The 27832-nt window shown below is 37.6% G+C and overlaps 1 protein-coding gene across 9 annotated transcripts in view; it reads right to left on the bottom strand.

The window, feature by feature from the left end:
* Positions 1-27832, bottom strand: part of TDRD1 (tudor domain containing 1) — a 53366-nt gene that overhangs the window by 12322 nt on the left and 13212 nt on the right. For all 9 annotated transcript variants that reach the window (XM_072805222.1, XM_072805220.1, XM_072805218.1 and 6 more), the window contains 15 exons: positions 17265-17409; positions 15112-15217; positions 14158-14221; positions 13058-13162; positions 12653-12835; positions 12024-12167; positions 11318-11489; positions 10140-10226; positions 8157-8324; positions 7926-8033; positions 6869-7039; positions 4865-5107; positions 4353-4490; positions 1366-1476; positions 453-623 (listed from right to left, as the gene is read on the bottom strand). In XM_072805222.1, coding sequence (XP_072661323.1) covers positions 453-623; positions 1366-1476; positions 4353-4490; positions 4865-5107; positions 6869-7039; positions 7926-8033; positions 8157-8324; positions 10140-10226; positions 11318-11489; positions 12024-12167; positions 12653-12835; positions 13058-13162; positions 14158-14221; positions 15112-15217; positions 17265-17409 — 2116 coding nt within the window. The remainder of the gene's footprint in view (positions 1-452; positions 624-1365; positions 1477-4352; positions 4491-4864; positions 5108-6868; positions 7040-7925; positions 8034-8156; positions 8325-10139; positions 10227-11317; positions 11490-12023; positions 12168-12652; positions 12836-13057; positions 13163-14157; positions 14222-15111; positions 15218-17264; positions 17410-27832) is intronic.

The raw sequence follows: 27832 nt of genomic DNA on the forward strand, positions 1-27832 counted from the left end.
TGAAATAGGTGTTACTATTGTCAATTATATGGATCATCATCTAACCAATCCTCTGTAATTGGCTTTTTAGGTGGTTTTGCTATTATTAACAGAAGTATAATGAATTTCCTTGTAGGTAAACTTTGAAATTCCAAGATCATGTCTTTGGGAATAAATTGTTATGAGTAAAAATGTGGAAACAAAAAGGAATATTTGAAACTCTTAAGTCTTGCAAAATGCCTGCAAGAAAACACACTGGTTTTTACTCTCAAGCACAGAAAAGTAGCTGCTTCCCTACTTTAACATCAATACTGAACATTTCAGCGAATACCTTCAAAAATACATTTCTAAATGTTATAATATGAAGCAGGATCTTCTAATTCAAATGTAAAATTATAAATGTTAATACTTAAAAGTGCATATACTCTAAGAATTAGAAAACAGTTGAGAAAGTTTCTTATTCTGCACCATACCTACTAACCAGCACCGTATCCCTTGAAATGGAAGTTTTAAAAATTTGGATGGGATCATTTGGAGTTCATCTGCAGTAACTTCTTCCATGTTCCCATAATCCACAAAATGGACTTTAATGTTTCCATCTGCTAAGATTTCCTTGACTAAAGCGCGATACCAATTACCATCACCTATATTTAACACAAAGTTTGTAACATGGAACATTATTTCCCTTCTATTAACATTTGAACTTTCAATCTTCAACAACAACAAAAAACTTGTGTCTAAAGTAACCAAATAAATTTGCTCTCTTCTCCAGATGATGACTTTATTTTTCATTCAGAAATCCCCAGGTGAGTTCTCAAAATCCATTTTTAGAATACATCCAAAATTTTTACAGCACCACAACTTTAACATCAGATATAAATTAAATATTTCATTTATCACTCATCCAATAATTAAGAACATGAAAGTGAATGGAAGACTTCATAACCTTGAACATATCTGTCATCTGGACGCCTTATAATACTCTCGTAACTAAGGACAAATTTTTTTTTTTTTACTGGTTTTAGTAAAATAATACAAAAACTCATACAGTGAAATTAAAGTGTTTAATAAAATACACTTTCACACTAAACATGCATGGGGTGACAAGAAACAATGAACCTGCAGTGAACAGGTTCCCTGTTACCTAACTTTAATATCAGAAATTTTGAAAGAAAAGCATTTAACAAAATTTAACAGAGCTGAGGTAATAAAATTTCATTTGTTACAAAGAGAAGACAAAACATGGTATTCTAAGCATCCATTTAGTCTTGATTGTGAGAAATATTTGCTTAAATATAAGGAGGAAAATACGCATTAAAAATAAGAGCTCAATGTCAGGAAACAGAAATTTCTATCAAAATCAAGACTGTTTCAACTGCAACTTACCTGCAAAAGAAGCACAACATGGTCTCCCTATTTCTGCCTTAAAATCACTGGGCACCTTCTGCTGGCAATATTCTGCTAATGACTTGTTCAAATCATTGAGTTTCCTTAAGGCTGAAAACAATACACATATCACATTCAATATTTAAAAAGCATGCAGAATACAGATTTTCCTTTAAAGTTAGGAAATGTTTTGATCATACAGTCTCAGGTACATTCCCAAACAACTATTAAGTATAGACGAGATGCTTTTCTCTTTTCCTTATTAAAAAGTTAACTGGGAAAATAAGTCATTATTAGTTCATGCTCTTGGTAACCCCCTACTATGGCACTATTACCAGCCTATCAGAGCATGCACACAAGCCTGTACAGAATGTGACATACAAGCTGTCCTGAAGGAGGACACATAATTACTATGTGGACGCACAGATGTCTGCTAAGGAAATTTAGAGGGCTGACTTATGTGTGCTAAGCTTTTATAGGAAATAGGAGAGACAAGGAGAGGGTACTCCAGAAGGAAGAAATGGCTCTGAGGTAAAGTATACAATTAAGCAGTCAAAACTTACTCGGAGGGAGCAGTTTGGCAAAGTAGGGAAATGGAAGGTGAATCACTCAAACACACCAGCCAGAAGCTGGAGAGCTTTAAAATGCTGAAGGGTGCCTAGGTGGCTCAGTCAGTTAAGCATCCAATTCTTGATTTCAGCTCAGGTCATTATCTCAGGGTCTTAAGACAGATCCTCCCCCCCACCCTTCTGGCTCCCTGTTCAGCTCAGAGAATGCTTCTCTCCCTCTTCTTCTCCCTCTGCCCCTCACCTGGCTCACACACTCTTTCTTAAAATAAATTTAAAAATTAATCTTTAAAAAAAAAAAGAAAAGAAAAAACTATGTAAATTTGCCTCTCAGTCCAAGACCTAGTGGAGAATGAAAGTGCATAAGTCATTTACAGTATTTTACCATTTAAGCAAACAGGGATACATACATTCACACAAGCATATGTAGACTACCCTTCTTTTTTCTTTTTGCATAGATTTTTAAAAAAATTTATTTATTCATTCATGACAGACACGGAGAGAAAGAGGCAGAGACACAGACAGAGGGAGAAGCTCCCTCCAAAGAGGGAGCCTGATGTGGGAGTCGACCCCGGGTCTCCAGGATCACACTGAAGGCGGCACTAACTGCTGAGCCACCCGGGCTGCCCTCATAGACTACTAAAAAGATATTTAGAAAATTGAGAGAGGGACTGAGAAACTTACTTCCCACTATATACTCTTTTTAATTTTTGAATTTCGTACAATATGCTTGTATAATCACCTATGAAAATAAAAACTTCAAAAATTTTTAATTTTATATGAAATCGTGGCCTATCTACCAGATGATTCCAAAAGGAGGAATGACAATCTCACAAACTGGGAACCAGATAGGGACGTAGGCACCTAGTTTAAAGTCCCCAAGTGACAGAGAAGAAAATCAAGGTTTAGAAATGTTAAAATTAATAATGCCTATCAGAATACCTCAAAAAAAAAGAAGGAAAATACAAGTGTGAGAATGTGGAGCAGCTAAAACTCTCAAACTGACAACTGTCATAATCACCATGGAAACTTTTTAGCATTCATTGGTCAAAGCTGAAAATATATATGCCCTTTAGGATATGGCCAGTAATTTCATTCCTGGGTATATATTCAAAAGAAACACATATACACATGCACCAAATTTGCATGGAAATGTTTATACCAATATAATTTTATAGCTCAGAACTAGAAATAACCCACGTCTAACTTTATAAAAGAAACAAATTTGCAATACAGTCAATGTGACAAGAAACAGGATACTGCTACATGTAAAAATGAAGAAATGACCTCACAAACAATGTGAAAAAAGATGACAAGGCACACAGGAGTACGTATTGTATGATTACATTTATGTAAAGTTCAAAACCAGGAAAAACTATGCTATTAGAAGGCAGGAGAGCATTAACTTTTTTTTTTTTTTTTAATTTAGGATAGTCACAGAGAGAGAGAGAGAGAGAGGCAGAGACATAGGCAGAGGGAGAAGCAGGCTCCATGCACCGAGAGCCCGATGTGGGACTCGATCCCGGGTCTCCAGGATCACGCCCTGGGCCAAAGGCAGGCGCCAAACCGCTGGGCCACCCAGGGATCCCAAGCATTAACTTTTTAAAGTGAAGGTGTAGTCATCAAAAGAGGCACACGGAGGTTTGAAACTTCTGGATTACTGGTAATGCTTCACTTCTTGACCAAGATATTGGTTATTCAGGGTTTTGTCTTAGTGTAGTAATAACACATTATCACAACGTGCACTTATATAGATGAACGTTATGCTTTAATAAAATCAACCATTATATTTAATTTTCAAAAATGAATTTAAGGGACACCTGGGTGGCTCAGTGGTTGAGCATCTGCCTTTGGCTCAGGGTGTGATCCCAGGGTCCTGAAATTGAATCCCACATCAGGTTCTCCATAGGGAACCTGCTTCTCCCTCTGCCTATGTCTCTGCCCTTCTCTCTGGGTCTCTCATGAGTTAAAAAAAATAAAGAATTTAAAACACATTCTGTGGAATCCAAACTGATTTGATTACTAAGAGATTTTTTAAAAAGATTTTTATTTATTTATTCATGAGAAACAGAGAGAGAGAGAGAGGCAGAGACACAGGCAGAGGGAGAAGCAGGCTCCATACAGGGAACCTGACGTGGGACTCAATCCTGGGTCTCCAGGATCACACCCTGGGCTGAAGGCGGCGCTAAACCACTGAGCCACCTGGGCTGCCCTGATTATTAAGAGATTTTTGAAAATAGAAATAATGGCTTAAAATGGAATAAAAAGCAATTAAGTATAACCAAATCTTTCTTGGAAGTAGAAATACCCACTTGACCCTTCTTGAAAAGACAGTACTTCTATTATTCAGTAAACTCCTCTTCAGTTAGAAGCTATACCACTGTATTTGTAAGAAAAAATAAATGAGAGGAGTCCACTTACCATCCTCTTGAAGCACATGGCAATAAAATTCTCCAGGACTGTACATCATACAGACCACAACATCTACTGTTTGGTCAACAGCAAGTTCAACCCATGTCCACTCCAATGGATTTAGTTTTTCTTCTACACCCAAGGGATCTGTGAAAATAAATGAACTTATGCAAAATAGGGTCAAAGTGAGGATAAGAGATGGGGCTGGTGAGGAATCTGCTTTTGAAGAACTGAATTTCCAGTGACTTTTTTTTAGTGACTTTACAGGAAAGTTCATTGGTATTACAGTTAGCCATAACTACACCTCACTGAATTTCAAATTCACATTTCTGACTGATCCTTCAGCTGTAGTGACCCACAGTTGTTTTGCTTTTTTCAGTTTTCCAACATACTCATAATGTATTTAAATGAAGGCTTGATTCAAAAAGACACAACATCCATTCTTTCTGAGAGTGCGAGCATCCGCACATACACAAAACCATCTGAACTCCAGCACATCATCGAGTAGACATTTTACTTACCGTTGGCTTCTTTCATGACACTGGGTTTTTCTGCCAACATCCCTGTCTCCCCAACAGCAAAGCCAGCATCTCTAAGAGCCTGAGCAATGCTGACGTGAGGCGTCACAGATTTATCTACGAGCTCCACCAGGGAGCTGTTTTCCAGCTTGTCTGCCACTCTCACCATGATTATTTTGTTCTGCACAATTTTTTTCATCAGACAAATAGCTTCTGGAGTCCAAATTCCTAATGATGGCTTTACACCTAGCAAGGAATTTTTAAAAGAATATTAAAATCCTTCTTATAACAGGCATTTAGAAATTTAGATCCTAGTTTCCAAAAAGTTAAACCTAAGGAATTTGACAAACACCAAAACCAAAAAGTCCCACCTGAGCAGAAGGATTTTCTAATTAAAATGAAGGCAACATTACAAAGAAAAAGCCTATAGAAAACTGTTGTACTTCTATGTAAACAAACCATAATTCCATCGATATAAAATGTCCAGAAAAGCAAATCTCGAAGACAATAGATGAGTGATTTCCTGGGGTGCTAGGATTAACTACCACCTGGCACAAGAAATTTCATCAGGGTAATGTCTATACAATTCAGTAAATTTACTAAAAATTACTGAATTGTATATACCTAAGACTGAGAATCATAGGTATATAGATTATATCCCAAGAAGTTTAGAAAGTTATAAACAAAAATATCAAACGGTCCAGGAAGAAATACTGGTCCTTACAATGACATAAAAAACATCTGCAACACTTATTGCAAAGGCACTTGCAAATCAATAACCCAAGGTTATGCCTAGTCTTTTCATAAGAATACAAGTAACTCAGGAAAAAAACGTTCAGCCTCACAGTAATAAAGTAATTGAAATGATTTAGTTTTAACCTCCCAAAACTGCCAACATGAAACAACAAAGAGGTGTATCTATTTGGTGTACAAACACATGAAGGAACGGGTGCCATGCTTGCTACCTTTCTGGTAGATGTGTAAACTAGTTCTACCCTTTTTGGAGAACAATCATAATATATATCAGAAACATGAAAAGAAACATATCCACAGACACCTCCATTTCACCTAAGGAGGAATTTTGTAGAACGACATTTTGCAGCCAATCCTAACGAAAGGATCTTGGACAGGTTGCAAAATGTAGTTAAAAGAACACTGCGATGGGACGCTTGGGTGGCTCAGTGAAGTGTCTGCCTTTGGCTCAGGTCATGACCCCAGGGTCCTGGAATAGGGGTCCACGTCGGGCTCCTCGCTCAGCAGGGAGTCTGCATCTCCCTCTGTGCCACCAACAACCCCGCCCCATCCACTCATGCTTGCTCCCTCTTCCTTGTTCTCTGAAATAAATAAAATCTTAAAAAAAAAAATCACTGCTAGTAGCAAAGCCTTGGAAATATCCTTCTGATAATCAGAAAGTACTTTAATTTTGATATATCTGAATGAAGGTTATAGAAGTCAATTTATTAACATGGAAAAAAAGCTCTGGCTCCTGGTGGGATAAATTTTATATACAATAATACTAAGCAGGGACACCTGAGTGGCCTTCAGCTCAGGTTGTGATTCCAGAGTTCCCAGGGTTGAGACTTATATCAGGCTCCCTGTAGAGAGCCTGCTCCTCCCTCTGCCTATGTCCCTGACTCTGTGTCTCTCATGAATAAATAAAAATCTCAAAACAAAATAATCCTAAACATATGTTCATAATGTTCATACTGTTTTAATAAGGTTTTGTCCTACTTTATGTAATGAGTCAGCTTCTATGATATTTATCAATAATGCAGACTCTACGAATAGCAGAAAATAACTTCATAACCACAGATACATTAAACTTATTTATTAGAGAGAGCAAAATAGTCCTGTGTATTTGAAATGTTCTATTAAGGATTATTTTTGCATTAAGAGAAGTTATATCTAAACACATTCTTTTATTTTCTGGGTAGTTTAATCTCAATTCTAATGCTCTTACTTTAGGTTTTAATATTTTAAGAATATGGGGCCACAAAAACATCTTACCTGCCAGCACACACTTTATAGCTTGCATTGGCAATTCCAACAGTTTTGGAGTTATGGGACAAAGTCTCGTCAAACTAAGGATTTCAAAGTTTCCATAATCTACATATCCAACCAGTACAGATTGTTCAGAAGCATAAGCTAAAACAGAGGCACGGTACCACTGGTCATCCTCTGAAAAAAGGAGATACTCCATCTCAGATGATTTTTCAGTGCAGATACAAACAAAAACTTTACCTCTCAAATCTAGACATAGTCTTCTGTAGGTCTTACTTTAACAGAATATTAAGCTTTATAGAACAACATATGCTTGGTCAACATTGCTACTTGTGCTTCTCACAAGCCTTCAACTCCTAAAATCTCACCTTTATGCTTATCTTACTAGACCACTCACGTCCTTGGCAGTCATGCCTTACAACATGCTTTGTCTTCCCCACAGACACTTAACTCCTTAGGACAGAGAGCATGTCCAGATCTTGTGAATGAATCCACAATGATGCCTAATCAATACAGGAACAATTTGCTAAGCATCAAGCAGGGCTAATTTTAGAATACCTGGCAGTAGGAGTCAACTAGACTCCACTGACCAGGCAATCAATTTAATGGAGGCACATTTGTGTCTCCCCTTCTTGTATCTCCCCTCTGTGAGGCCAATGACTTCTTTCCCTTCAGCAGAGAAAAAATGAACCCAGTCATCATAGCTGTGCCATGACAGCTCCATGCTTCCAGGCCCTCTTGCTAGTCCCAAGAAAACTGGCGAACACATAACCTTGGAAGATTACATGTTTATATACTGATATAAATGGAATTATCTGCAAAAGTCCACAAAAACTAAAGTGCTAATGAAACAATAGCAACTTCCTTTACCAACTCCTCCAGCATTTACAGGCCTTCTTTCATTACAGAAATTTAATTGTTTCACTGTACATATTTAAAAATATGATTGGTGCACTTTAATACTCAGACTTTGAATGCAGCCATCCAACGCAAACTGAAGATTGTTTCATTTCTTTTTACTTCATTATAAGTTTAAAAAAATTCAGTAATACTCTTCCGTTACCTGAGAATCGTGCACAACAGATATCACCAATGGTTGGATAAAAATCTGAGCGTGGAGACACTTGACCACAGTACTCACTAAGGGATGCCTGAAGTTCAGCGAGCTTATCTGCAGATATAGATCACATCTTAAAATAAATACAAATCTGTAAGTTAACTTCCCTTTCACTTTTTCACTCTCTTGAAGTATATAAGGCTATACTGTTAGCACAAAACAAGAAACTTTACTTACGTCCACTCTGTAGCTGTTGACAAAAAAAGTCTTCTGGAGTCTGAATGTGGGCAACCACACCACAGAACTCATCGCCTACATTCAAAGTTAACACTTTTGGGATTAGATCACTTCTGTCTACAACAATTTTGTTTTCAGCTGTCATTTTTCCAACATCCTCAAGGTCATCTTAACAGAAAACAAAAACAAGGCATTTTGGTTTCATTAATCAACCTGTGGAGTTTTTCAGGCCCAATCAGGCTCCTTCCATACTATAAGCTACTCTTCCTTCCCAGAACACACTCCCAATCCCCCAGCAACTTCATCATTTCCTGCTCAGTGTGGTGTCACCTTAAAAGGCTTCTCTCCAAACCCAGGTTAGGTGCCTGTCCCAGGTGCTCCCACTGTACTCTGCATGAACTTCCTCCTCATACCATTTTATTATAAACTCTTCTATGTCTGCACTGACCACAGAATAACCGCCATGAAGGCACCTCCACAGTCCCTCAGTGCAGTAAACGCTGCCCAGAAGACTTTTGTTCCTTCCACGAGATACCTCTGCAACACTTGCTACTATTACTGATGACTGACTCCTAGAAGTACTCACCCTCCTGTAGCTCTGGCAACTTCTTCCCCATCCTTTGTCCACCTCTCCCATCATGGCTTCTCACTTGATGTTGTATGCCCCAGATTTATCTCCCTTTTTCCCCCTCTCCACACTCACCCTAAGATGACATCATTTATGGTTTCAACTATGACTACTATCAGACCAGTAAGTATTTGGTATTCTCTAAATGGCAAAGAATTACTGAAAGCTTTTCAGGAGAGCTGTCATACCAAGATTTGTGTTTTGGGGGATATCATGTATGTAGTACTGTAAGAATACAGACAGGAGACAAAAGGTTAAGTCAGAAGGTTCTTGCAATTATCCTTCAGGAAGAAGAACCAATAAAGACTTGTCAACCAATCAGACAAAGCAAAGGACAAGAGGTAGGAATAAGGTAGATTTAAAGATGAATCAACCTTTTTTATATAAAAGGATGCATCTGGGCAGCACCAGTGGCTCAGTAGTTTAGCGCCGCCTTCAGCCCAGGATGTGATCCTGGAGACCTGGGATTCAGTCCCACGTCAGGCTCCCTGAATGGATCCTGCATCTTCTCCCTGTGTCTCTGCCTCTGTCTCTCATGAATAATTTTAAAAATCTTTTAAAAAATAATAAAAGGATGCATCTAATCACAGCACCATTAACCTGGCAATCACCTCGGGATGAATAAGCAAGAGACGATGAGGTATGTTCACATCCAAAGTAACTGGCAAAAGGAACAAAGTAAAGAAAAAAACACTACAGTAACACATAAAACTGGGCAATGAGAAAATGAAATGTTGGTAGCAAAACTTCTTGGGGGGTGCCTGATTGGCTCATTCGGTTAAGCGGCTGCTTTTAGCTCAGGTCATGATCCCAGGGTCCTGGGATGGAGCCCCATGGCTGGCTCCCTGCTCAGCGTGGAGTCTGCTTCTCCCTCTGCTGCTCCCCCCTGCTCATGTGCACATGTACTCTCTCTGTCAAATAAACAGAACTTTAAAAACAAAACCAAAAAAACAAACCTTCTTGATTCTCATTATACTAAATGAAAAACCACACATGAGAAGTAAAAACTTTAAGAAGAAACACCATCTTACCAGAATAGAATGTTATACCCCTATTATTACTGCTGGCATACCCAAAAAAGAAGGAAAAATTTAACCCAGAATGTCACGATACTTACTACTTTAGAGATTTCTGATAATGTCAAGATGAACATGGAAGACAGGGAAGGAAAACAGGAAGGAAAGACTAAGATTAGACATAATGTACCACTAAATGAAAAAGTATCAAAGAATGGATTTCATTTCCATTAAATCTGACAGTGTGATAGCTCTGCCTTTTTTTTTTTTGTTCAGTAGAGAAGATATTCTTTAGTACCTGCAGTCACTATACTGTTCAATATTAATCTGTATACTCACTTGGATCTGCACTTTGCTTCTTAGAATTTTGTGCCTTGGGTTTCAAGCCATATCCCATTTCTATGAGCACATCATCTAAGAGTTTTCCTAAAAATGATTAAGAAAATGTGTCATAATTGATTTTTTTTTCCATAATTGATATTATACCAAGTATTAGAAGAAAGGCATAAACATGAAACAAATGAATCACAATCATCTGATCTAGAGACTACAGCTATTAATATACTGGCTTATTTCTCAATTCAGCTTCTGTGTGCAAAATACAGTTTACTAATGTTCAAACTTAAAAATTGAGTCAAAATTCCAATTGTCATGTGGCAGGAAATTTTATAAAAATATTTCACCTCAAATTCTAGGTAACATGAAAGATTTAGTTACCACCTCACTGGCATGAATATGGCCACCATTTAGGAGAAAAAATAAATTTAGTGTTAAACCAAGACTACTTTTCTCAGACATAAAGTCTGGCTGAAACAAGGGGTAGCCAGCATGACATAAACTTCAAGTTCCTTGAAACAGCATCCAGAAGCCAGAGTCCTAACACAAAACATACAAAGAAAGAAAATAGATTTTATACTTAATTTCACAAATGGCTTAACTGAATTTTCTAGCAAGTCACCAAGTGATGTGGGGTCTCTAAAAGCAAAAGATTAATACTTTGGAAACTGAGAAGCGATTATAAGCATACGGTCAGAAGTCACTTTTCAAACATACAGAAAGCTGGAACAGAAGAGTAGGATTCCAAGGCGTTTCTATCTCACACTTAAATACTAGGCACTTGGGGCTCAATACTAACCAAATGCAGTTCTGTAAAATTTCTTCAGGAAAAATGCACTTTGTGGTGAAACCATGGACATATACATAAATTCTTGAGTTTTTCTCCATAAATGGGTAGAAGTCAGGAAAAGTGACCATAATGTCAATATCAAAAGGTTAGCACAGTCATCCCCACACTAAGTCTGCACCTAGCCTCTTAACCCATCCAGCTCCATGAACCTGTGCCGGGTCTCTGAACAACCGCAGGAGCAGGGCTAAAGCCATACTTTCATCACAACCTGAATGACTTCCGAGTGGAGCTTACTTGGCCTCACTTCATGTTTCCATTTTTTCTCTGCATTAATGGGTGAAGACTAAACATATTAAATGCTCCATGTGAAAAAGAAAGATTTTGATCTTACCTGAACTTGGCAGCATAACATCCACAGCAAAGGTAACCACTTCTTCTTTCAAGATGTCGACAATCTTTATAGAGCAATACTGCTCCATTAACAGCGATTTAATAGTTTTGACACATTCATTGCTCCAATTCCCCTCTGCTGGGATAACACTGGCCACAAAGCACTTTATGGCCTGAAAGATTTTACATGAATTACTAAAAAATTAGTGTTTGAAAATGATTTTTACTAATTAATAATGTGAAGAAAATATATTTCATGCTGAAAATTAATTAGAAGTCTTCAAGAACTAACCAAATGAACAATCTTATGTTATGTGTAAGTATCGGTCTCTTGTGCTACTCTATCCACAGTGCTTTTCCTTTTGGGACCTGAAGCTTGAGAAACTCATAAAAGGATAATAATTATCCCTCAAATACATATAAATTCAGGTTGCTTCCAGACAATGTAATCAACATAGAAATGACTGTTTTAAAAGATGTCCCTAAAAATGCTAAGTTTCTCATCTGAGAAAGTATTTAACTAAATAATGCTTATTAAATGGAGCCAAGAAAGCCATTGAGTACTTATCTACATAGTAAAAGATGAAAAATATACCAATAGGTACTTTTTCATAATAACCATCACAGAATAGAACAGGCAAATACTGTGCCCATCAAAATGGGGTCTTTGGGGACACTATTAGGCATTTAGAAAGTGAAAGACTCACACATGGAGGAAATAAACCAATGTTTCTGTTTAGTTGGTGAATTCTGTTTATTGGAATTATTTCTTCATTTCCATAATCAATATATAAGACTTGTGCCTTCTTCTGTAGCATATCAATTTCTTGTATTATTACTCTGTTCCAGGTCTGAAAGTGGAATATAAGGTGCTCGCGTCAAAACAGTATTTCACAATCTTAGGCTTACAAACTCTCAGCCAATCTACAGAACATGCAAGGGAAAGGCTACAGCTCTGTTCTGACATAGTCAAGTTGATTTTCTAAGAATCTAAGAAATCCCAAAATTTGTCAATTTAGGAGACTTTAATATGCACAATTATCCCTGGGTTATTCTAACCCAGAAGATACTATGACACACAATGCCTCACTACAAAAATAAACACAAGCTCCAGGATTCACCATCAGTCTGTAACTGGCAGCAGGGGAGCCTACAAACAGAGCTGGAGGGGGCAAGGGCAGGCAGGAGGTGACCCAACAGACCTAGATTACTGACTGAGGATGAGATAGCCTCTTATTAAGCTGTCAAATGCATTATTAAAAGCTCTGGTGTCAAGTTTATATGACCAAAGTAAATTAAAACAGTGTATTAAATAATTAATTTCATCAGCAGTTACCTGATCAACAGTGTACTTGGCAACACAAACTTCCCCCTTAACAGGAATGTAATCTTCCTCCTGAGTCATATTTGCATATGTTTCCTTGAAGCTCCTAGATAGTTGGTTCATGTATTCTAAAACTTCTGAAGAATATAACTGCACGTAAAAGTCACTTGGGTGTTTGAATTCAGTAACTGTACCCTTTCAAAAGATGGAAAGGTGCAATAATTCACGGAGAACACAAGCAAATGTGAACTTAACACTTTCTAATAATTTAAAAAAGGTATTACAAGACAGTTTTTGCAATCTTTATCAATTTCATCAGTTACATTCTGTAGCTATATTATAAACTCAAACTAAAAACAGGAAACAAGGAATAAAAGTCTATAGTTCTTTGGATCTCTGTCTATAGAAATTAAATACCTTTATTTCCATGGTTTTCCTGAGCTGTAGACTTCTCAAATCAGAAAACATTATTTTATCAGTACAAATGGCTATTTCTTTAGTAACTCCAAGAGGGTAGTCACTCTAGGGTTTAAAAAAAAAAAAAACACGTGAGTCAAAGAAATAGTGTATACCTTTGAGAGCTGATAAAAGCCTCTGTCCATAGGCAATGTACATAGCACTGGGATCACTCAAGAATCAGGCCATAATGGGCTAATAATGTTGAGTATAAAATAAAAAGAGGGGGTGGGGGGCACCTGGGTGGCTCAGTGGATGAGTGTCTGCCTTTAGCTCAGGTCATGAGCCCAGGGTCCTGGGATTGAGTTCCACATCAGGCTCCCCAGGGAGCCTGCTTCTCCCTCTATGTTTCTGCCTCTGTCTCTCATGAATAGATAAATTAAATCTTTTAAAAAATAAAATAAAAAAGGGGGGTTATATTGTACTTGTTAACATCTTGTAAGAATAAATATTTAAGGAAGTCAGATCTTAAGCAGAAGCTAGAACCAGCTAAAGAAGGCTAAAAATTAGACAAGCACTAGTGATATTTTTCAGATTATGAATAAGCCCATATAATCATCTAACTGGAAGAGGGGTATTACAGAAAAAAATGCTTTGATAATAGGAACCTATTAGAACGCAGTACACAAAGCCCAAGAATGTGTTCATCTGGGGTTACAGACAGGGGCTCTTTCTCAGGAGTCCAAATGATTTTACACTAAGACACAGGCATCCCAAGTCCTTCTGGGAAAAGTGCTGGTCACACACTATGCTCAAAAACCCTAAAAAGTCACCCAATCGGTTATTAAGGTATATAGATTTATTCAACAGGAAACTTTTTTTAAATAAACACTGGTACAGGGGTGCCTGGTTGGCTCAGTCAGAGGAGTCTGCAACTCATTCTTGGATCTCAGGGTTGTTGAGTTTGAGCCACATGTTGAGACTGGAGATTACATGAATAAACTTTGGTGAAATGCAGAAATAAGAAATAAGCAATACATATTTTATTTAGCTTAAGTCTTCTTAATTCAATAAAAGGAAGTCATTCAAAATTGACTGTAAAGGCAAAAAATACATCATACCTCATTTTTCACTTCCATGTTCTTTGTTTCAAAAGGTGATTTACTAGCTTCATGTTTATGGAAACTGAAATAAAGCAGCTGATTATAATACTTATAGTACGGAGTCAGTTAAGAGTAGGGGCCACATGATGCTAAATTCTCAATCAACAAAATCCAGGAAGGAGAAAAACACCTTCCTTCAGAGTTACTACTTCACAGTAGTAACAAAACAAAATAGTACACAGCTAGCCATGGGACAGTCTACCCTGTGTGTGGGCTGGCCTAGCCCACAGCCACCTAATTAAAGGGATATATACAGGGCCACGATCTCCAGGCCCAAGTTTTCCTATCTGCAAAATGGAGATAATCGCTACAGGTTCTCAACAGTTTTGAGGATCAAATGAGATTACAGATGTGAAATTGCTGTCTAAACTGGTAAATTCCATGCCTGGAAGAATTTTGTATTTTTAAATCACAACTCAAGAGGCACTGTGAGAGTTCTACCTTCCCAAACTTCAGGAAAGAACAGGTTAAAAAGTAAGGCATTCTAGGGACACTTGGTGTCTCAGCGGTTGAGCACCACCTTCAGCCCAGGGCCTGATCCTGGAGACCCAGGATCAAGTCCCACCTCGGGCTCCCTGCAGGGAGCCTGCTTCTCCCTCTGCCTCTCTCTCTGTGTCTCTCATGAATAAGTAAATAAAATCTTATTTTTAAAAAAGGCATTCTAAAGCTCTGATGATTACAAACTCAAATTTCTAACCATGAATATGTGCTAATAAAATTATATTCATGAGAACGCAGTCCTGAGTTTGTAAGCTGTTCATTTCAGATTTGAACCCTTTATGTTATACCTCAAATAAAAAGTGACAACTTCTACATAGATAGGCCTGCTTACCTCATTTGATCCTTACACTATTAAAAAAACCCCACAACCCTTTTAAATATTCTCTAATGAATAAAAAAAATTACACTTACTTTTGTTGAACAGGTTTGCACACAATGCTGTGTGCCGACCAGTCCCTTCTCTGGCATGCTATGGAGCAATAGTATGTCTGCTTGCACTGTGAACACCTCAGTGATCCTACAGAACACAGCCCAGTGTTTTATTCCAAGGATTTGTTGCTGAGAGCAAGACATTTTCAAAGACCAGACATATCAAACACCATTCTATTAACCACATCAAGAAGATTACTTGAAAAAGATTATGCTGTTTATGACTAGGTGCTAAGACTAAATTTTTGCAGCTTTCTCAAACTGCAAATAGGAATGCAAAGATGAAAATGAAGACAGAATGAAAACATAACTGACTTTCCTAAAGTAGAGTCCAGAACACCTTATAAAAGGAACAAAGCAAATATAAAATGCGTGGTAGTGAAAACAGACTTGTGCAAGCAGACTCAGACATAGCTTACCACTTCACACTATTAAAAAAATATATAAGACAAAAACCAACGAAGAAAAATCACACCCAGAAAAACCCAGAAGTTTTAAAAATAAAGTACTAAAAAAAATCCTATGAATATACAGGCAGAAAAAAAAAAAAAGAAACAAAAAAACACGTAACAAAAATCCAGGCTGGCCTTGAATGCTTCTACTCTAAACAGAAGGAAACAAAGGAGGGGTGCCTAGATGGCTCAGTCAGTTAGGAGGCTGCCTTCTGCTTAGGTCATGATCCTGTAGTGCTGGGATCAAGCCCTCCCCCCTTAAGGTCTCTGCTCAGCAGGGAGTCTGCTTCTCCCCCTCCCCCCCCCCTGCTCATGCTTGTGCGCTTTCTCTTTCTCTGAAATAAAATCTTTATAAAAAGAAAAAAAGGAGCTAAATATCCAAATAGCCAGTAAGCAATGAAATACTCAAAATCATTCACTGATCATAAGGGAAATGCAAGTTAAAACCACAATGAGATACCACTAAACAACCATGAGAAGGGCTAAAGTTGAAAAGACCAACAAAACTGAATGACAAAGATGTGGAACCACCACATCTTGTCATAAAGATGATGTGGACCCATTATCACTGGGAAGGTAAAAAGGGACAAGTACTTTGGAAAATGGTTTGGCTGTTTCCTCTAAAGTTAAACATATATCTAACCTTTGACTCAGCAATTATACTCCTAGGTATGTACTCAAGAGAAAGGAAAACCTATACCCACCCAAGGACTTGTACAAAAATGTGTAGAGAGCTCTATTCATAATAGCTAAAAGCTAAACACAAGCAAAATGTTCAACATAAAACCAGATAAATTGTGATATAATCATACAAATATTACTCAGCAACAAATAATACTGTGTATAGAACACGGATCAATCTAAAAAAATATTGTTTTAAATTATAAAAAGCTTTATACAAAAGAGTCGATACTGTAAGATTCCATTTATATGTAATTCTAAAACTGGCAAAGTTTTGACGTGGATGGAACTGGAGGGTATTATGCTGAGTGAAACAAGTCAATCAGAGAAGGACAGACATTATACGGTCTCATTCATTTGGGGAATATAAATAATAGTGAAAGGGAATAAAGGGGAAAGGAGAAAAAAATGAGTGGAAATATCAGAAAGGGAGACAGAACATGAGAGACTCCTAACTCTGAGAAACAAACAAGGGGTGGTGGAAAGGGAGGTGGGCTGAGGGTGGTGGTGACTGGGTGACGGGCACTGAGGGGGGCACTTGATGGGATGAGCACTGGGTATTATGCTAAATGTTGGCAAACTGAACACCAATAAAAAATAAATATAAAAAAATTTTTTAAATCAAACTGGCAAAGTTAATTTATGGTGTAAAAAAACAGCATGGTCATCTCTAGCGGGTATAGAGACTCTGGAAGGGGCTAGGAGGGAACTTTCTAAGAAGATGGAAATATTCTGTATCTTGATAGGCATGTAAATTGGTGCGTGCCAAAGCATGTAAATTTTATCACAAACAAAACTATAGGCAATAAGAAGTAAGGAAGCAGCAAGAGTGGAAAGGTACAGATGAACAAGAACTATATGGTGTTGGTAGCTGAAGTTGAGATGGGTATATAGTACACACTATTCTGTTCATACTTAATATGTTTTAAAACCTTTAATAATAAAAAATATTTTTCAAATGTGTGAAAAAATAATCCAGACACGTGAGGGAAATATGCTTACCAAATAGGCCACAGCGATGGCAAGTTGTTGACCGAAGAGGAGGTCCTAAGGAGTTGAAGAGTGCTGAATTATTTATGGACAAGGAATTCTCAACCAACTTGTGTACTTTTTTTGATTTTGCAGGAGGCACATTATTGCTAGGCTTCTATTAAGAAAAAAGAATAGTAATATTAAAACTTGGTAGCAATTGTTTTTAAATACCATATTTGGGATTTCCTTTTTTGGGCAGATAAAATAGATGTACCTTTCTCTATCCTCCCGTTAAGTGCAACTAAAAAACCCTCAACTTGTGGTTAAACAAATATAAGTTCACTTTGAAAGAAGTCAGCAGGTAGCCTACAAACTTGGGACCCAGAGAAGATAATGAGTTTCTTCAGTTTTCTTTTTGCCTCACATACCCCAGACATGGTTCTGGAGAAGCCAGCAACCCAGAAATGCCAAAAGGTACAGGCAATAAAACCCCCAATAGAAAGTCTTTTCCCTTTAGCCAAAAGACCAGGAAAAGGGCAGCCCAACGATATAGAAAAATTTAGTAAGTGTTTTACCCTAGACAAACACCACAGAAAAAACCGTGGCCCTGTTCTAGAGTAGGGACCTGGCACTTCATCCCTGGGAGTGTCCTCATAAAGCCCATATAGGGAACCTGACTTCTACCCAGCAAGTACTCCCCCTCCCTCAACCATTACTGGGGTGGTAGAAGAGGAGGCCTTGTAGAGAGTCAGGACTTTTCATCACCATTCAAAGGTAATGAGTGTCTCCAAACACTCTAATTCTCCTCCCTGGCACACCTACTCTCTCCCCCACTCCATCTCACTCCTTTATCAGTAAAGAGGCACTAATCATTCCCAGGCAGGGAGATGGTATCACATGAGGCCTACCAGGAAGCTGGAACTCCCACCCTCAACCAAACACAAGGAAGCTTGGTCCTTGAGTGCCAAATGAGACTGAATGGGGAACCTAGACATTGATTCCTACCTGGAAGCACCCACTTTCCTCTGATATAGGGTCAGAGGAAGCTGGCCAAAACAAAGTTTAAGATACAGAATTTCATTAACATAATAGCCCAAATGTCCAAGTTTCAATAGAAAGTAACTTGTCATACTAGGAAACAGGAAAATCATAACTGAATTTAAAGAAAAGGATGCCAACACCAAGATGAGTTTATTTTAAAGCAGCCATTGATACTTCAATAAGCAATTATAAGCACACTTGAAGCAAATGAAAAGAGTCTCAACAAAGCAACAGAAGATATAAAGAAGAGCCAAATATAAGCTTTACAACTGAAAAGTAAAGTAACAAACATTAAAAATATAATGACTCAATAGCAATGGAGGCAACAGAGGAAAGGATCAGTAAACTTGAAGACTGAACAACAGAAACTGCCTAATCTAACAAGAGAGAGAAAAAGTGAAGAAAAAACTAAATTAAAAGAGCCTCAGAGACCTATGACACTATCACAAAATATTTAACATTCATGTCTTTGGAGTCCCAGGAGAGGAGAAAGAAGGTAGGGTAGAGAAGTTCTCCAACAAAAAAAATTACCCCAAACTTATAAAATTTGGCAAAAGTATAAATCTACAAATTCAAGCTGAGCAAATCCCAAACCAAATCAAATAAATCCACACCAAGATGCATATAGTCAAACTTCTTCAAGCTAAAGACAGAAAAGCTTAAAAGCAGAGAGAGGAAAATGATGTCTTATCTACAGGGGAAAAAGTAATTCAGAAGAGAATAGATTTCTCAACAGATCCCATGCAGAGCAGGAGGAAGTCACACAACATTCTTCAAGTGCTAAAAGAAAACTGTTAGCTGAGAAACTTATCCAGGAAAAGTGTCCTGTAGGAATGAAGAAATCAAGAATTCTTGAATGAAAGAAAACTAAGAAGTTGTCACCAGCAGACCTATCCTAGAAAAATGGCTAAAGAAAATTCTCTAAACGTAAAGGAAATAATGAAGGAATGTCTGAAGAAAAGAACACATTAAAGCAAAAATACAACAAGCGCTATAGATTCATAGAATAGAAAAAACTGTGAAGCAAAATGAAACTGAAAGAAGGAGACAATATAATCATAGCTAGGGACTTTAACATCCCTCTCTCAACAATTAATAGAACTACACAGAAAATCAGCAAGAATACAGAAGAACTCAAGATCACCCATCAACCAACAGATTCTGTTAGACATTCACAGATCATTCTACCCAACAACAGAAAGGACATTCTTTTCAAGTACTAACAGAACATACACTAAGACCACACACTGGGCCAGAAAACAAAGCTCAACAAATTTAAAAGAATTTAAATCACACAGATGTTTTTCAACCACAGCTGACTCAAACTAGAAATAAATAAGTGACAAATAATCTCCATACATTTGAAAACAATACACTTCTAAACTCATTAATCAAAGAGGAAGTCTCAAAGGAAATTTTTTTAAAAAGTGAAAATAAAATGAAAGTTTAACAATTCAAAATTTGTAGGACACAGGTAAAGCATTGCCAACAGGTAAATTTATAGCACTAAGTTCACACGTTAGAAAAAAAGAGAAAGTCTCCTTTCTAAATTCCCATCCTAAGAACCTAAAAAATAAGACAAAAACATGCCCAAGGAAACATTAAAGATAAAAGGAGAAATCAAGGAAATGAAAAATGACCTGGGGGGTGGGGGCGCAGAAATCAATGAAACAAAGACCTAGTTCTTTGATAAGATCAACAAGTGGTCAAGTGGATGGCTCAGTTGGATAAGTGTCTGACTTCAGCTCAGGTCACAATCCCAGGGTCCTAGGACCAAGCCATGGTGGGTCAGGATCCCCCTCTACCTGCCCTACTCCAGTTTGCATACACAAGCTCTCTCAACTAAATATAATCTTCAAAAAAAAATAAAGTTGATCTAGCAAGACTGTTTGAAAAATAAGACAGAAATTACCAATATCAGGAATGAAACATATACCTTATTACAGACCCTGAAGACATAAAAATGATAATAATGGAATACTCTGAACTATATACATACAGATTTCATGATGTTGACAAACAGACTAATTCTTCAAAAATCACAAATTAACACAATATGAAACAGATAATCTGAATAGTCCTATAAATGTTAAAGAAATGGAAACTCCTAAAAAAGAAACCTTCACACTTAACATGGTTTTCACTGGAGAACAGTACCAAATGCTTAAAGAATTAATACCAATCTTATACAACCTCTCAGAAAAGTAATATTACCTTGGTTCCCCACCCATATGAAGGTAGTTAAAAAGAGATTACAAACTGCTCATAAAAACAGATATAAAAATCCTACTCAAAATGATACCAGATATAATTCAGCAATATACAAAATTAACTATACACCATGACAGAGTGTTTATTCCAGGGATGTAAGGCTGGTTAAATATTTTAAAACACCAATGTAATCCACTATAGTAATAGGTTAAAGATCAATTATTGATGGATGAAGGAAAAACATTTAGAAAAACAACACCTATGCATGATCAAAACCATCAAAAAAAAAGTAGCAAAAGAAAATTTCACCAAGTTGATAAGGATCATCTATAAAAATCCCATAGCTAAGATTACACTTAATAGTGAAAGGCTCAACGCTTTCCCACCGAGTTTGGAAGTAAAGCACAATACCCACCATCACCAGTGTTAGAAGTTCTAGCCCGTGCAATATGGCAAAAAAAGGAAATATAAAATATATTGAAAAGAAACTGTTCCTTTTTGCAGAAGATACAACTGTCTACATAGAAAATCCCAAGGAATCTACAAAAAATTCATTGAATAAGTGACTTTAGCAAGGTCACAGGATACAAGAGACACATGCAAAACCATATTTATATATGTTAACAATGAACATGAGGACACAGGGGAATAAAAAAATACAATATTTACAATGACTTAAAAAAAAAAAAAAAAGAACCCAAATCCAGATGTAAATATAACAAGCTGAAAACTACAAAGGGACAGAAATCAAAGAAGAGCTAAATAAATGGAGATATTACATTCATGGGCTCGAAGATTCAACACAGCAAAAATACCTATAATCCTCAAGTTGATATGCAAGTTTAATGCAATTACTATCAAAATCTCAGCCAGACTTTTTGCAGCTACGGACAACATTATTCCAGAATGTACACTGGAACATTGGAAGGCACAGGAACTATAGTAGCTAAAACAATTTTGGAAAAGAAAAAAAAAAAAAAACAGTGGGAGAAATCACTGTACCCAACTTTAAGACTTAGGACTTGGCTCCAGTATTGCGTGATACTGGAGGAGGGATACATAGATCAATGGAAAAGAATAGACAACCCAGAATAGACCCATACAAATTTGCCCAACTAATTTTTGACAAAAGTGCAAAAGCAATTCAGTAGAGGAAATATAGCATTTTTAACAAATGGTGCTGGGGAAATTAGACATAAAAAATAAAACTTCAAATTAACTCAAAGTAGACCTCAAATCTAAATGTAAAAGTATAAAACTTATGGGGAAAAAAAAACCCAAAATTTTCTGGATCTGAAGAAGCAAAGAATTTCTAGACACCAAAAGCATAACTCATAAAAGAAAAGTGGTCAGGACATCATTAAAATTAAAACTTGTGCTCTGCTAAACACCCTGGTAAGAGAATGAAAAGACAAGCTACAGGGACACCTCGGTGGCTCAGTGGTTTAGCGCCTGCCTTCGGCCCAGGGCATGATCCTGGAGTCCAGGGATCAAGTCCCACATCGGGCTCCCTGCATGGAGCATGCTTCTCCCTCTGCCTGTGTCTCTGCCTCTCTCTCTCTCTCTCTCTCTTGAATAAATAAAATCTTTAAAAGAAAGAAAAAACAAGCTACAGACTGGAGAAATCATTTTTGAATCACATATTTGACAAAAGACTAGAACCCAGAATATGTAAAGAACTTCCAAAGCTGAGCAAAAAAAAAAAAAAATTCCAAATTAGAAAATGGACAAAAGGAGGAGGGGGCAAGATGGCAGAAGAGTAGGGTCCGCAAGTCACCTGTCCCCATCAAATTACCTAGATAACTTTCAAATCATCCTGAAAACCTACTAATTTGGTCTGAGATTTAAAGAGAGAACAGCTGGAATGCTACAGTGAGAAGAGTTCGCGCTTCTATCAAGTACAACTTGTTTTTGGCCACTCTGCACTGAGCAAAATAACGAGAAGGAAAAACTCACCTCAAAAGAAAGAATCAGAAACAGTCCTCTCTCCCACAGAGTTACAAAATTTTGATTACAATTCAATGTCAGAAAGCCAATTCAGAAGCACAATTATAAAGCTACTGGTGGCTCTAGAAAAAAGCATAAAGGATTCAAGAGACTTCATGACTACAAAATTTAGATCTAATCAGGCAGAAATTAAAAATCAATTAAATGAGATGCAATCCAAACTAGAGGTCCTAACGACAAGGGTTAACGAAGTAGAAGAATGAGTGAGTGCCATAGAAGACAAGTTGATGGCAAGGAGGGAAACTGAGGAAAAAAGAAAAATAATTAAAAGATCATGAGGATAGGTTAAGGGAAATAAATGACAGCCTCAGAAGGAAAAAATCTACGTTTAATTGGGGTTCCCGAGGGCGCCGTAAAGGACAGAGGTCAAGAATATTATTTGAATAAATCATAGCTGAGAACTTTCCTAACTTGGGAAGGGAAACAGGCATTCAGATCCAGGAGATAGAGAGATCTCCCCTAAAATCAGCAAAAACCTCTCAACACCTTGACATTTAATAGTGAAACTTGCAAATTCCAAAGATAAAGAGAAGATCCTTAAAGCAGCAAGAGACAAGAAATCTCTAACTTTTATGGGGAAAAATTTTTTTTAGTATATGTGCTGCCGAAGCGAGCACTTTTATGGGGAAAAATATTAGATTAACAGCAGACCTCTCCACAGAGACCTCGCAGGCCAGAAAGGGCTGGCAAGATATATTCAGGGTCCTAAATGAGAAGAACATGCAGCCAAGAATACTCTATCCAGCAAGGCTCTCATTCAGAATGGAAGGAGAGATAAAGAGCTTCCAAGATAGGCAAACAATCCACAAAAACAGGGACTGAATAGGTATTATGATGATACTAAATTCATATCTTTCAATAGTAACTCTGAACGTGAATGGGCTTAATGACCCCATCAAAAGGTGCAGGGTTTCAGACTGAATAAAAAAAAAAAAAAATCAAGACCCATCTCTTTGCTGTCTACAAGAGACTCATTTTAGACATAAGGACACCTACAGCCTGAAAATAAAAGGTTGGAGGACCACTTACCATTCAAATGGTCCTCAAAAGAAAGCAGGGGTAGCCATCCTTATATCAGATAAATTAAAGTTTATCCCAAAGACCGTAGTAAGAGATGAAGAGGGACACTATATCATACTTAAAGGATCTATCCAACAAGAGGACCTAACAATCATGAATATTTATGCCCTGAATGTGGGAGCTGTCAAGTGTATCAACCAATTAATAACCAAAGTTAAGACATACTTAGATAATAATACACTTATACTTGGTGACTTGAATGTAGCACTTTCTACAATCAACAGGTCTTCTAAGCACAACATCTCCAAAGAAACAAGAGCTTTAAATGATACACTGGACCAGATGGACTTCACAGATATTTACAGAACTTTACATCCAAACGCAACTGAATACACATCCTTCTCAAGCGCACATGGAACTTTCTCCAGAAGAGACCACATACTGGGTCACAAATCAGGTCTTACCTGACACCAAAAGACTGGGATCGTCCCCTGCATATTTTCAGACCATAATGCCTTGAAATTAGAACTAAATCACAAGAAGAAGTTTGGAAGGATTTTAAACACGTGAAGGTTGGGATCCTTGGGTGGAGCAGCGGTTTGGCACCTGCCTTTGGCCCAGGGCGTGATCCTGGAGACTCGGGATCGAATCCCACATCAGGCTCCCGGTGCTTGGAGCCTGCTTCTCCCTCTGCCTGTGTCTCTGCCTCTCTCTCTCTCTCTCCCTGTGTGACTATCATGAATAAATAAATTTAAAAAGAAAAAAATTAAAAAAAAATAAATAAAATAAACACGTGAAGGTTAAGGACCATGCTGCTAAAAGATGAAAGGGTCAATCAGGAAATTAGAGAAGAATTTAAAAAGATTCATGGAAACTAATGAGAATGAAGACACACACAACTGTTCAAAATCTTTGTGATACAGCAAAAGCAGTCCTGAGGGGGAAATACACCGCAATATAAGCATCCATCCAAAAACTGGAAAGAACTCAAATACAAAAGTTAATCTTGCACCTAAAGGAGCTGGAGAAAAAACAGGAAATAGATCCTACACACAGTAGAAGAAGAGAGTTAATAAAGATTTGAGCAGAACTCAATGAAACAGAGACCAGAAGAACTGTGGAACAGATTAAGAAAACCAGGAGTTGGTTCTTTGAGAGAATTAGTAAGACAGATAAACCATTAGCCAGCCTTATTAAAAAGAAGAGAGAAAAGACTCAAATTAATAAAATCATGAATGAGAAAGGAGAGATCACCACCATTATCAAGGAAATACAAACGGTCTTAAAAACTTATTATGAACAGCTTTACGCCAATAAATTAGGCAATCTAGAAGAAATGGATGCATTTCTGGAAAACCACAAACTACCAAAACTGGAACAGGAAGAAATAGAAAACCTGAATAGGCCAATAACCAGGGAGGAAATTGAAGCAGTAATCAAAAACCTCCCAAAAGTCCAGGGCCAGATGGCTTCCCTGGGGAATTCTATCAAATGTTTAAAGAAGAAACCATACCTATTCTACTAAAGCTGTTTGGAAAGATAGAAAGAGATGGAATACTTCCAAACTCGTTCTATGAGGCCAGCATCACGTTAATTCCAAAACCAAACAAAGACCCCACCAAAAAGAATTATAGACCAATATCCCTGATGAACATGGATGCAAAAATTCTCAACAAAATACTAGCCAATAGGATCCAACAGTACATTAAGAAGATTATTCACTATGACCAAGTAGGATTTATCCCCAGGATGCAAGGCTGGTTCAACACTCGTAAAACAATCAATGTGATTCATCATATCAGCAAGAGAAAAAACAAGAACCATATGATCCTTTGAATAGATGCAGAGAAAGCATTTGACAAAATACAGCATCCATTCCTGATCAAAAGTCTTCAGAGTGTAGGGATAGAGGGAATATTCCTCAACATCTTAAAAGCCATCTACGAAAAGCCCACAGCAAATATCATTCTCAATGGGGAAGCACTAGGAGCCTTTCCCCTAAGATCAGGAACAAGACAGGGATGTCCACTCTCACCACTGCTGTTCAACATAGTACTAGAAGTCCTAGCCTCAGCAATCAGGCAACAAAAAGAAAGAAAAGGCATTCAAATTGGCAAAGAAGAAGTCAAACTCCTTCTCTTTGCCGATGACATGATACTCTACATAGAAAACCCAAAAGACTCCACCCCAAGATTACTAGAACTCATACAGCAATTTGGTAGCATGGCAGCATACAAAATCAACGCCCAGAAGTCAGTGGCATTTCTATACACTAACAATGAGACTGAAGAAAGAGAAATTAAGGAGTCAATCCCATTTACATTTGCACCCAAAAGCATAAGATACCTAGGAAAAAACCTAACCAAAGAGGTAAAGGATCTATACCCTACAAACTATAGAACACTTCTGAAAGAAATTGAGGAAGACACAAAGAGATGGAAAAATATTCGATGCTCATGGATTGGAAGAATTAATATTGTGAAAATGCCAATGTTACCCAGGGCAATTTACACATTTAATGCAATCCCTATCAAAATACCATGGACTTTCTTCAGAGAGTTAGAACAAATTATTTTAAGATTTGTGTGTAATCAGAAAAGACCCCGAATAGCCAGGGGAATTTTAAAAAAGAAAACCATATCTGGGGGCATCACAATGCCAGATTTCAGGTTGTACTACAAAGCTGTGGTCATCAAGACAGTATGGTACTGGCACAAAAACAGACACATAGATCAATGGAACAGAATAGAGAATCCAGAAGTGGACCCTCAACTTTATGGTCAACTAATGTTCGACAAAGGAGGAAAGACTATCCACTGGAAAAAACACAGTCTCTTCAATAAATGGTGCTGGGAAAATTGGACATCCACATGCAGAAGAATGAAACTAGACCACTCTCTTGCACCATACACGAAAATAAACTCAAAATATCTAAATGTGAGACAAGATTCCACCAAAATCCTAGAGGAGAACACAGGCAACACCCTTTTTGAACTTGGCCACAGTAACTTCTTGCAAGATACATCCACGAAGGCAAGAAAAAAAAAAAAAAAAACAAAAATGAATTATTGGGACTTCATCAAGATAAGAAGCTTTTGCACAGCAAAAGAAACAGTCAACAAAACTCAAAGACAACCTACAGAATGGGAGAAGATATTTGCAAATGACCTATCAGATAAAGGGCTAGTATCCAAGATCTATGAAGAACTCATTAAACTCAACAGCAAAGAAACAAACAATCCAACATGAAATGGGCAAAAGGCATGAACAGAAATCTCACAGAGGAAGACCTACACATGGCCAACAAGCACATGAGAAAATGCTCCGCATCACTGGACATCAGGGAAATACAAATCAAAACCACAATGAGATACCACCTCACACCAGTGAGAATGGGGAAAATTAACAAGACAGGAAACCACAAATGTTGGAGAGGATGTGGAGAAAGGGGAACCCCCTTGCACCGTTGGTGGGAATGGGAACTGGTGCAGCCACTCTGGAAAACTGTGTGGAGGTTCCTCAAAGAGTTAAAAATAGATCTGCCCTATGACCCAGCAATTGCACTGCTGGGGATTTCCCCCAAAGATTCAGATGCAATGAAACGCCGGGACACCAAGCGTTTATATTTTAGCAGTAATGTCCACAATAGCCAAACTGTGGAAGGAGCCTCGGTGTCCATCGAAAGATGAATGGATAAAGAAGACATGGTATATTTATGTATACAAATATTATTCAGCCATTAGAAACGACAAATACCCACCATTTGCTTCGACGTGGATGGAACTGGAGGGTATTATGCTGAGTGAAATAAGTCAATCAGAGAAGGACAAACATATGGTCTCATTCATTTTGGGAATATAAAAAATAGTGAATGGGAATAAAGAGGAAAGGAGAGAAAATGAGTGGGAAGTATCAGAGAGGGAGACAGAATATGAGAGACTCCTAACTCTGGGAAACGAACAAGGGGTGGTGGAAAGGGAGGTGGGCGGGGGGTGGGGGTGACTGGGTGATGGGCACCAAGGGGGGGGGCACTTGATGGGATGAGCACTGGGTGTTATGCTATATGTTGGCAAATTGAACTCCAATTAAAAAAAATAAAGGAGATTCTATAAATGTTAATAGAAAAAAAAAGAAAATGGACAAAAGACATGAATAAACAGCTCACCAAAAAGGACACAGAGATGGCAAATATGCATGAGATGTTTATTATAAACAATTAGGGGAACATGATTAAAACCACTACAAAATATCACCACACACCTCTAAGAATGGGGACAATAAAAACCACCACCACCACCAAATGCTGGTGTGATACTGCA

Source organism: Canis lupus, chromosome 29 (assembly GCF_048164855.1).
Source record: "Canis lupus baileyi chromosome 29, mCanLup2.hap1, whole genome shotgun sequence".
In the NCBI taxonomy this organism is placed as follows: Eukaryota; Metazoa; Chordata; class Mammalia; order Carnivora; family Canidae; genus Canis; species Canis lupus.